The following is a 12,500-nucleotide window of genomic DNA, read 5'->3' as shown; positions in this document are numbered from 1 at the left end:
CTCTCTTAGCATAACAACTTTTAGCTGTGATTCAATTTGTTCTGAGGTTAATACACCGGGGCATTTAGGTATTAATATGTTATATATTACTACTGTAATTGACCTCTGCTGATATGTTTTCATAAGTGAGTGCTTGTATACTAATATAGCTTCACTGGATATGCTTCATGGGATATGGTGCTGGAAGGACTCTCTAGTGCCAAAGAATGTGACCCACACATTCCAGCAGCCAATCAACTTTCCAGTCACTCCCAGTCAGCCCATTGTCCAGGCTTTTTCTAAGAAACTTTCATACGCCGCTTGGTGTCTCCTGTCTGCTTTCTCACAGAGACAGATTTAATCAACCACCCAATCAAGCCATCCCTCTCCCTCCCAGAGACTTGCTGTACACGGACTGCCTGAAAGTGAAACCTGCTCTGTGATACTGGCACGCTGGTCAAGTTCTTGCTGTGGTGCTCAGGTCACTGAGTGAAAGGTGTTCTAGAGCAAGGTGTTCTAGAGCGGAGGTGGCCAAATTCTTTCCTACAAAGGGCCAATCCTGTGGGCCCCAAATGGTTCTAGTGTCAGCTTCAAATCATGACATGATTTTTTTCAAAGCGCTTTACAGCGAAGGGGGAACCTCACTAACCACTGTCAATACCGCATAGCGCCCACCTGAGCCTTGCTGTACACGGACTGCCCGAAATGCAACCTACTGTATGATATTGACACGTACCACTTCACTGATCAAGTTCTTGCTGTGGCGCTCAAGTCACTGAGGGAATGATGTTTCTCAAGTCATCTTCAAATCTTTCACAAGGCTTTCACAAAGATCTTTTACAAAGATCCAGGCACACAACGCACTCTGACTGGCATGCTCTTTCCTGGCATCACTCATTGACGACTTTCAAGTGTTGCACAATGTTTGTCATTCAGTCCAGTCTCACTGTTAACCAGAATGCTCTTCACTTCCCCATGATACACACTGGCACTGCACAACAGCCATCTCAGACAAAACAATGTGCAATATCAGTATGATTCAACTATGGTAAAATGATATGCATTCAGTGGAATCTTACTGACGGATGTCCAATGTCCATCATATGTCTATTCTCAGATCAAACACTGCAGTGTCGTGAATACTGAATCAACAGGCACTGCTCGGAGACTATAGTGTCACTTCCCTTTCCTAAAATAACACTGAGGAGCACTGCAATCGTGTGTTTTAGAATGGAAACAGAACTGAGTCCATTGACTGGCAATATGCCTGAGGCAACTCAGTATTATACTATGCAAATAAGAGCTTCAAAACAAACACGGATAGTCTCTCTCTCTCTCTCTCTCTCTCTCTCCCTCTCTCTCTCTCTCTCTCTCTCTCTCTTTCTCGGACACTCATAACTCACGCTATGTTGACAGTGTATTCGGCCCCCATCTGCATGTGTAAACACTTCCTGGACTAAAAGGCTACAGGAAAGTTGTTTGCTTATGTCTGCCATGTACTCCTCACCAAAACATTGCCTCCAGTCAAGCCTTTATGTGGACTGGATTGATCATCAAAATGTTTTGTTTCTGGAATGTTTTGTTTCACATCACTAGATAAGATCCTCATGAAACACATCCTCTATGTAAATTACTAATCAAAAACAAAAAGAAAACTAGAGTTTAAAAAAAAACAATGGCCACTTATCATGACCGAACATACTTGATATGATTTCTTACAGGGTTGCCACTCTAAGTCAAATGTAAAATTCCATGACTTTTCCTGACCAAAAAATTAATTTCCATGCTTTCCTATAATGAATGGTAAATATACAGACCAATGACTTGGCATTCGCGTAGTGTTCAAGAATCTTTTACTTTTTTAGAGCAAGAGATGGGCACTGAATAAACAAAGTTGGGCTAAGCAAGCAGTAAAGCTAATAACCAGATATACACCAGTTATCCGTGGGAATATTTGTATTAATGTATTTTGGCAATGTTCATTCCATGGAATTGTGGAATAGACTTTCCAAAATTCCTTGATATTCCAGAAATCCCACGACCCGTGGGAACCATGTCTGTGTTCTTTGCAAACCCATTGGGGTTCTTTTCAGTGCTTTCACAAAACACTATTCCCATTTTTGGAAGGTAACCTTTACACAACCATGAGCGTTCCAACCACACTGTCATCTTCAGAGGAGCAGTATGTGTTCAAAGAGCGAACATTCTCTAAAGTGCCCGTGGATTCCAGCACTGCCGAAAACAAGTCGAGTTCACAGCAGTCTGCCAACCACCTCAGTCCAAAATACCTCCGTCCAAAATATCCCAGTCCTGAGGACACAATGACTCTAATGAGCCCTTCATGTCTGCTTATGGAGCCTTTGTTAACCCCTCTGCAGAGTAAAATACTTATAAATGAATACTTACATGCTAATACTTCATAGAATACTTAACAGAATATATTTTCACATTTTTCTTGATGTAGGCCTATCTTACTTCAACCAAATCTGCTCATTATATTAAATGTAAAGGCCCAATATAGGTGAAACAGGTGACAAATACAGCCTAGACATCTTTTCATTGAGTTTTTTTTTTTTACAGTACACTGCTCTTCCATTGAGGTCAATCTTTCATTTCTGTACAGTGGCTCAACGCCCTGTATTAGAAGGAATCCCTTTCATTTCAGCCATCCGTCTCTCTGAACAAGGCCTGGCTTGTCGTTCTGCACAAAGAACAAAACGTGGCCTAACATGGCCCATACACATTAATAAACATTGCACTGCACACAACCTTTCATGTCTAAATGAAAACTTTTATCTGGGAGGCAAGAAGTGTCCACTCAGAATACACATACCACACATAAACACACACACACTCAGTCACTCACTCACTCACATACTCTCTCTCTCAAATACACACACACACACACACACACACACACACACACACACACACACACACACACACGTCTTTCACTCAGCTGATCATGCATTTGTTACAGGGCAGTGGATGCATTCTTTTTTGACTTTGTTTTGTTTTGTGACAAAACCACCCAGCCGCACCACTGGCTCCATATAAAGAGGTCATGTCTCATTACGGCCTTGTGGCTTTGCGATCCTTCAATTCCTATGTGCTTACTCAGTTGGCATCCACCTGACGAGAGCTTCATACAGCGTGAAGCTCTCCAGCCAAAAATAACAGAGCACGGTTAGTCACTGTCGCAGTGACTTGTACTCAAACTCAGAGGATCTCTCTCGGAGGGATTTCTCAATCACATACACTATAGCACACAGAATCACCACGGGATGTTTGTATCAGATGGTATTTACCCATGTAAGTTACAGACAACTTCCAGAGGGTTTGAGAATACAAGCTGAAACTGGGTGTCTTTTTTACTACTCATGCTCTCACAGTGTAGCATCCTGCTAATATGCTAACACTTGCCAAGCGCTAATTCAGTCCTAACTGAAAACTCAATATATGAAAAGACATATTGATGTGATTATAATCTAATTTAATTATATATCATTGAAGTGTTATAATCAGCTGTTATGATAAGAAGAGATTGTAAAATATGGTAAGATTATAAGATTAGGTCCCTCAAATGATAAAAAAGGGGAAAGTTTGAAGATTCTTAAGAGTCTTACCTATTTGGTCCTCTGGGATGAAGGACTCAATGGGCGGCTGAAGCTCGGAGCTGTGGATCAGGTAGGCCTTCATCTGCGTGATAAAGTGGCGGAGGGTCTGCAGGAGGTCCAGTGCGGAGGTGTGCAGGCCACCGGCTGCCCCACCGCCATTCTCTAGCATGAAGCTGACGTAGTCCTGCACCAGGCAGCCGAAGTAGGAGCCCTTGTTGCGGGCGAGCTCGGCCACGCGCCGTACGGCCCTGCGCTCGGGCGTGGTGGCCAGCGATCCCAGCATGCCGCTCACCTTGCGGAACTGTCCCTTGAGCGCGCGCGGGAGGATGTGCAGGGCCGTCGGCCCCTGCAGGGAGCGCGGTCCGCCGCGGCCGGGGAGCGCTAGGCGCCCGCGATAGCGGTACGGCGCCTGGAGACGCAGCTGCAGGTCCTGCTCCAGCCCCACGCCGTAGTTGTCGTCGTCATACTCCTCCTCCTCCTCCTCGTCTTCCTCATCCTCATCTCCGTCGTCCTCGCTGCTGTGCTCCGCAGGGGCTCGGCCCCGGAGCGCGGGCGATCGCTGGAGGCCGCGGTGGCCGGGGGAGAGGCCCCCCTGGGAGCCGCCGGACGAGGCCGAGGACGAGGACGAGGAGGTGGTGGTGGTGGAGAAGCTCAGGCAGCTGAGCCGCTGCTCCCTGCCCGAGTTGGACTGCGCCGGCGGCTGGTGGTGCTGAACGGGCTTCCTGGTGGGGCTCGAGCTCGGACTCCGACTCGGGCTGGGAGAAGACGGGCTGCTGGAGTGACCGTGTCCGTGACCGCGACCGCCCTCCCCTCCTCCGGGCAGCGGCGGCGGCGACAACGACAACACGGGCCCCCTGTGGTGGGGCAGCTTGGTTTGCGCCAGCGCCTTGGCGATGGTCTCGTCGTCCAGGGCGATGTGGCAGTAGTGCGAGTCCACGTCGGGCAGCTTCTTCTTGGGCTGCAGCCGGGGCACGGGGATGGGCAGGCCGGGCTTCTTGGTGGCGCCCCGACTTTTGCTGTGGCTGGTGCCCATGTAGGCAGGTGGAGACCTCTGTGGAGACTGTGGATGCCCGGTGGGGGCGGAGGTGGAAGTGGCGCTGCTGTGAAAGGGGCTGGCAGTCTGGAGCATCGTCCTCTGCACAGGGACGGAGGCCGTAGAGGCTCGGGGTCTTTGGGGCCACGACCGCGGGGGAGGAGGTCTCGGAGGTGGGGGTGCCCGAGGCTTCCCGCTAGAGTTCGGTTCGCCCGGGCTCGAGGGGCCCTCGGAGGCCCAAGTGTCCGGCTGGAGCGGCCGATGGGTTGGCCGATGGGTCTGCAGGAAGAGAGGGTTGACGAAGCACAGCGCGGCAGTGCTGGACTGGCTCTTGTCCAGGGGCTGGTGGTGCTGGTGGTGCTGGTGGTGGTGGTGGTGAGGCTGGGGAGGGGGCGCGCCAGCGAGCGACCCAGCTAGAGGAGACTCTTGGTGGGCCGGTGCAGAGCGAGAGCTCTCTTCCTCCACTGGAACTCCGCAACGCCGAGGACTGAGCCTTCGGCCCTGGGAGAGGCAGCGGGGCGGGGAAGAGGTGAAGGAGGAAGAGGAGGAGGAAGAGGAGGCTCGTCTGTTGCCGTGTGGACCAGAGTCCCAGAAGCCTTTTAGAAAGAGAGAGAGAGAGAGAGAGAGAGAAAACAAGAACAGAGAGAAAGAAATAAACAATAACAGAACAACACAAAAATGACACAAAATAGTCAACACCCTCTACAGTGCAAGTCCCAGAATCGGAGAGAACTGCCCCTCACAATACGAACCATGAAGTGATTAATCCATAGATGCTAAAGTTAGCATGAGAGGGAGAGAAAGCTGAGCCGCAGGATAGCTAGCACAGGATAGCTTCTTCTCTCTCCATAGCTTTTTGTTTTTCTTCCTTCTCAATGTCTCCAGCAACTTGTCCTCCAATAACTCTGTCTACCACTCCTCCTTCTGTCTGATATATTGTCTTCTTCTTCTTCTTCTTCTTCTTCTCCTCCTCCTCCCTCGTTTCTGGTTGGTAGAGGTCTTGCGCTGGCCCACTGATCCACAGTGGCAGAGCAGCCGTGGCAGAGCTGCAGCTGGTTCCAATGCTGATTCACAAATGCCGAAACACACACACACACACGCGCGCACACACACGCGCGCGCGCGCACACACACACACACACACACACATAGACGCCCAGCCTCCACTGACTCACTCATGCAAATAGCCAGGGTAGGCGGACTTTGGAGCTGAGGTGACCCTCTTTTTTCCCCGCCCTCCCTCCCTCTCCTCTCTTCTCTTTTTTTTCCTCTGCTCCCTCGCTCTCTCTTGTTTCTCTCCTCCCCCACCGTCCATCAGCTCGCCCTCCCTCCCTCTCTTCCTTCCCTTTAGCCGGGTTTCTGTTTTGACGCGATGCAGGATCTGTGTGTGTGTGTGTGTGTGTGTTTCCTGAGCCTTGACCCTTCTAGCTCTGTGGATGCTGGTGTCTATAAGTGTTTGCAACTTTTTTTCTGATAAACGTGTCCAGGATACATTTATTATTTCTATAATTAGGGCAGTCAGTCATGTGCGGAGGTGAGCTCATCCTCAGGGTAGTTCTTTTCAGAATCCAGTTCACACTAATTCAACAATGCAATCTCAGTGCAACTGCACATGACTCTTGCAACACCCATTAAGCTAGTTGATCGATTCTTTACAGTTTAATGTACACGGTTTACGTTATCTGCCAATAACAATATCTCACCAAGGCATACTGACCCTAATGTATGGTCTTACCCTCACTGTAAATGCATAGGCATCCATCTGAATGCAATCTCTGAATCACAGATATGAAGACTACCTCATGGTCCCATAGTCATCTGTGATCTTTGAGTGGCCTGTACTGTAGCTTTCAAAAGGGATCCTATTTCACAGGACTGCCTGGCTGACTGTCTATTGTGCTTGTACTGTATGAAGCGAATGACGACAACCATGAACGGAGTAGGCCTACCTACACAAGCAGAAAGCACACAGTAACGCACCTGAACAAGTTCAACAGGCAGAGCTAGTGAGGGACCATTCTTACCAATCCTCTCACAGCCAACCAGGCATAAGGATGTTTTGCAGGAGCAACAGTACTCTTATATAGACTCTAAATTGTCCTTTAACCACCACCATTTACTCATGATGCATATGTGGTGTTTTCCCACGTAGGTCCATTTTTGTGCACCTTTAAATAACACCAAAGCAAATGGAAAAGGGATCTTCCTGCAATGGATGAATCACATCTTTAAACACATCCTAAACACTGATATACATGCAAAGAAACACACACAGACACACACACACACACGCACACACACAGATCTCTCCACAGGAATAGAGTATGCCTGCTCTATGGAAACTCTTGGCAGAGAGAGAGAGAGAGAGAGAGAGGGAGAGAGAGGGAGAGAGAGAGAGGGAGAGAGAGAGAGAGAGAGAGAGAGCGCTGGGCGTCTGCTGTGGGGAAGCCCGTGCCTGGTGTTTTCCTAGAGGAGAGACGTCGCTTTAGGAGGCCTCCCAGTGCCCACCACACCCTCCCTCTCTCCCCCCAGCCCTCTAATACCCTCCACAGTCCTGTGATTACTCACAGGGAGCTCAGCAGGACTGAGAATGACACTGTATCTAACACTGCTCTATTCAACACTGTGCAGTTCTGTGCTGTATTCAACACTGTGCATTATTTAACACTTTGCTATATTCAACATTGTATAGTATTTAACACACTGCTGTATTCAACACTGTGTAGTATTTAACACAGTGCAGTATTCAACACGGTGTAGTATTTAACACTGTGCAGTATTCAACACGGTGTAGTATGCAACACTGTGCAGTATTCAACACTGTGCAGTATTCAACACGGTGCAGTATTCAACACTGTATAGTATTTAACACACTGCTGTATTCAACACTGTGTAGTATTTAACACACTGTTGTATTCAACACTGTGCAGTATTCAACACGGTGCAGTATTCAACACGGTGTAGTATTTAACACAATGTTGTATTCAACACTGTGTAGTGTTCAACACTTTCCAGTATTTAACACTGTGCCTTGAGCTGAATAACACTGCCTTTAGCTGCAGTAAGAGCTGTTTGACAGAGACAAACACATGCACAAATTACTCTCCACTGCAGACTTTCCCACCCGACCCCACCCACATCACTGAAGCAACATGAGGGTTTTATTGTTAAAAAACAACACCTGTGTTTACACTTTCAACAACCTTGACATCCCAGAAAACTTAAAACTTAGTGTAGAAAACTCTTGTTTTTATAAGACGCAAAAACACTATCTATCTCATCTCTTTTTTCTCTATCTCTCTCTCTGAGTTTGGTTCCAAAATGCTATATATATATATATATATATATATATATTTTAATGAATTTTCATAAATATTTATTTTATTTTATTTTGATCTTCAAGTAATTTTAGTGGAACTGTAATTGGGTTATTGTTATTTGATTTATCTTAACTCAATCGATACAACACAATTGCAATATTACCTTAAATAACATGGCTTATCAATGTTTTCAAAAATGGAGATATAGCGTTTTGGAACCAACACCTTCATATCTCTCTATCCACACACATATGTTTCTCTGATCTCTGGAGATAATCAGAAAGAGAGGGCCTTTGGTGTCCCACCATACCTGCTCCTAACTGGGCCATCTCCTCCAGCTCTGCCTGGCTCTTAGCCGTGGCCACCACTTCCGGAAGCTTCAGGGTAAAGGGCAACACATCCCTTCGCAGGAAACACAAGAAACACAATGTGGGTCAAACGACACAGTGGGCAAAAGGTAAACTAAACTCAACAAGACAGGACAAACAAAACAGCCAAAAGATATATAGATTCCTGTTATGTTATAAGAATGTCAGTACATACTATTTCACTCTGACCTACATATAGGACAAGCCTGGAGAAATAGACAGATATAGATAGATAGCCTTTATTGTCATTGTACAGTCGCCTGTGCGACAAAATTGGAGTTGCTACATCTGATAAAGTGCATTTTGGGTAAAACAATAACAATAAAAACACAGCTAAAAAACAAGATTGAACTAAACACTCAGGACAAGGACAGTGAACGTGGCATTGTAATACATTAATAACATAGAAAGGTATAATACAGACAGTCTATTTCACATGGAAAGAGTATTGCACTTAAGCGCATGTACTTTTATCATGAACTGAGGAATTTTAACATTGTTTTATTGAGTCATAGATAGATAGATAGATAGATAGATAGATAGATAGATATCTCTAGATAGATAGAAAGATAGATAGATAGATAGATAGATAGATAGATATCTCTAGATAGATAGATAGATAGATAGATAGATACTTTATTGATCCCCAAGATTCAAGATTTCAGAAATTGAACCTTCTGTTTTTATCTGCTGGTTTGGTTCTCTGTCCATAAAAAAAAAAAAAAAATGACTAGATGCTTCTGTGTGTCCTTCCAGAGGGCAGATGGGTGAGCAGGCGGTGTGCGGGAAGGAGGTGGGCTCTGATGATCCTTTTCGTTCTAGAGAGGAATCGAGAGCTGGCCATGTCATCCAGGGCGGGCAGGATTTTTTCGGACAGTTACGAAGTTGGTTTTAAAATTCACTTTGATTCAAAGTGGTATTAAAAAGTCTTGAATCTAAGTTGGAAGATCCTGGGGGGAAGATCCTATCTAGTAGATAGAAAACGTCATATTTAAATGTTATCTTTATCACCCTCTGCAGCTTCTCCTTATCAGCCACTGTGCAGCACAGCAGACCGCACAGTGATGGAGTGTGCTATCACACTCTCGATTGGGGCAGATTGACACTAGCGCTTTCTAACACAACATACTAAAATCGCAAAACAACATGCACCAAGTCAGAGAGCCGTGAACCGCTGTGTCCGTGCATGCTGCCATCTTCATTAACAGACTGCTTTCCGATTTGTGTTATGTTGCATTGAAGTGTGATGGATGTGTTGCATGTTTCCCTTAGAAAACAAAACATGGCATTCCTCCAGCCAACGCTTTTGTGAAAGCTTCCCAGAAAAATTGGTTCACAGTTGGTGGAGGCCCAGCACTGCAGCACTGTGATAGCACAGTGTCATACTGAGCGTCTCGGAAAAGCTTTGGCAACAAAGCCCCCCAAAAAAGATGTTTATCTATGTAACTTCGTTGGAGTTTGTAATGTTTTTGTAAAGCTATTTTTTTTAACTAACAGTGACTGTGGACAGTCAGTGAATCCAGAACTGTTTGGATTTCTTGTTACATTCGCCTTTGAAAGTGCATGTAAACTCAAAGCTGACTGTGAATCAGAATCAGTTGGGATTGCGGACGTGAGACCGTGGGACTGTGGGACAGAGTCCGGTTTCCTGCGGGCCACAGTGGGAGTGGGCGTAGCCCGGCATAGCGTCCAGCCCACCACTCCTCCCCGTCTCTCGGTGGGGAGGGCTGAGATAACTGGGCTTAGTTCTCTAAACACCGGCCAAACAGACCAAAGGGCAGCTGAGGTCAAGCCGAGACTAAAGTAAAACACACTTTATAGAAAAACTTAAAACCTACAGGCACTTTTTACTGTAACAGGACTTCTTCCACAACTTCACACTGTCTTTGGTTGTCTTGTCATTTCTCTATGTGCTGCATGCTATACATGTGCTACACAATTCTATACAGTGCTATACAAAGATACGTTTAATGCGTAGTATTGTTTTGCTAGTATAGTATAGTCATGTTGTGCTGTTCTGTGTTTCTCTACAGTCACAGCATTCACCCAATCACCAATTCACAGTGCTGTGAAGTATGCAGGTGTTGTGCTGCACTTGTTAGCTTGATGCTACTTGTTAGCTTGATGCCACCGGTACGCTCAGGCCAATCCAAACTTTTCTCATCTGTTGTTCTTGTTGGTGGAACACACTGCCAGTTCCTACAAGGGCAGGGACATCCCTCTCCATCTTCAAAAAACTCCTGAAGACCCACCTCTTTAGAGAACATCTCCTCATAGCACCACTTACAACAAGTCTTGCTGATCCTAGCACTTACCACCTGTCTTGAACTGACACTCAACTGTTTAAAAACAGCACTCACTGATGCACTTATTCTTACTGTACTCTACCGTTTTTAAATTGTCCTAATAAAATTGTTGAGAGAATTGCTTTAAAACTTAAACTGTTTACCATGTTGTTAGTCGCTTTGGTTAAAAATGCGTCAGCCAAATGTAATGTAATGTAATGTAATGTAATATAATGCTAAAACCATTGCGTTGAGTGCACCAGCACCGATCTACAGCTTCTACAGTAAGCACACTTGACCCTGATCCTGTGACTGCTCCAGTGTGTGGTGAGCGAGTGCGCTGGCGTTCTCAAGTACTGGTGAGGAAGTGGGAGTGTGCCTGCGGCCTGCGGCCTGCGGCCTGCGATCGCATGGCTCTGTGTTTTCGCTCGTGCGCTACGGACGGGTCAGCAGAGGAGGCGCAGCGCCCAGGCCGAGCCAGCCGGACACAGACGCAGAAGTGAGACTGGACGCCACTGTCACTAGCACGCACACATACACACGGACATGCACACTTGCACACAAACACATATACAGGATAGGAACACAAACATAAACAACACACACAGACACATACACACAAACCTATGCACATCATTGCAGACAGATACACATTGCAGAGAGAGCACACTTTCAAAACAATTCAAATTCAAAACACACACACACACATACAGACACAATAACAAAGACATACACTCACACTTTCTGCACACACACACACACTCTCTCTCTCTCTCTCTCTCTCAAGTGAATATTTAAAAACAAAATGTGCACACCCCACACACACACAATCTCTCTCTCAAGCGCATATTTAAACACACACACACACACACACACACACACACACACACACACACACACACACACACACACACACACACACACACACACACAGGCCGGCCTGCTAACAAATCTGTGCTCCCGACAGCGTAAACTAAGTTGTCCCCTGCTGTGCCCAGTCTTCAGCAGCAGCAAACAGAGCTAACAGTGTGTGACAGAAGGTGAGTCACAACACAGAGCAGTGCTGAGAAGAGAAAGACAGCTAGAGAACCAAAGAGAGAAAGATATATGGAGAAAAAGAAGAAAGAAAGAAAGAAAGAAAGAAAGAAAGAAAGAGGCTGCTAACAGTCACAGAGAGACACAGAGAGAGTCAAAGAGAATGTTGTTTCTCTATCATTGCACTTGTTATTCTTGTTATACTTGTTTCTCTTTGCAGGATGCTTTCATAGGTAGCCACGGTTACCGAGGTTGTTTAAGTGTGAGACAGAGAGAGACAGAGAAAGAGAGATGTGTGTGTGTGTGGTCATCACAGTCTAACAAACACAAACACAAAGTGTGTTAAGGAGAGAAGTGAGTTAGAAGTTAAGAGAAGTGAGTTACAAACGTATTTACAATTCCACTGAATAAAGGTAGGAATCATATAGAAAGAGAGCAAGTAAGAGAATGCACTTGAACTTGTAAACAATGTGTAAAGGAAAATGACAAATGTATAGATTAATGTACAGAACATGACTGTGCCATGAGGTCAATGCTCTCAGGTTTTTTTTTTTTTTTAGAGTCTTTGGTGTCAAAATAACATTTCCCAAAATGTACAGGTCCCAAAGTGTGTTTATCAGAAACCTTGTCACATGCTTGTCTTATACAAGCAGCATGTGTTTGTTTGTTTGTGTGTGTGTGTGTATGTGTGTGTGTGTGTGTGTATGTATGTGTGCGTGTGTGTGTGTGTGTGTGGTTGTGCTTTACCTGCTGATGCAGTAGAAGGCCACCAGACGGAACAGATCAGCAAAGCTGATTCCGGAACCTTCCAGAGAGAACGCTGATGGATAGACAAGAAAAAATGAGACAAAAAGACAGTTACTT

General features: G+C 45.8%; 1 protein-coding gene across 2 annotated transcripts in view; it reads right to left on the bottom strand.

Annotated features, from left to right (window-relative positions):
- Window positions 1-12,500, bottom strand: part of rin2b (Ras and Rab interactor 2b) — a 47,103-nt gene that overhangs the window by 10,265 nt on the left and 24,338 nt on the right. For both annotated transcript variants that reach the window (XM_042104549.1, XM_042104548.1), the window contains 3 exons: window positions 12,384-12,456; window positions 8,259-8,350; window positions 3,606-5,225 (listed from right to left, as the gene is read on the bottom strand). In XM_042104549.1, coding sequence (XP_041960483.1) covers window positions 3,606-5,225; window positions 8,259-8,350; window positions 12,384-12,456 — 1,785 coding nt within the window. The remainder of the gene's footprint in view (window positions 1-3,605; window positions 5,226-8,258; window positions 8,351-12,383; window positions 12,457-12,500) is intronic.

The sequence above is a fragment of the Alosa sapidissima genome, chromosome 9 (assembly GCF_018492685.1).
Source record: "Alosa sapidissima isolate fAloSap1 chromosome 9, fAloSap1.pri, whole genome shotgun sequence".
In the NCBI taxonomy this organism is placed as follows: Eukaryota; Metazoa; Chordata; class Actinopteri; order Clupeiformes; family Clupeidae; genus Alosa; species Alosa sapidissima.
Note: the sequence above shows the minus strand (reverse complement) of the source record. Positions and strands in the feature narration are given on the sequence as shown.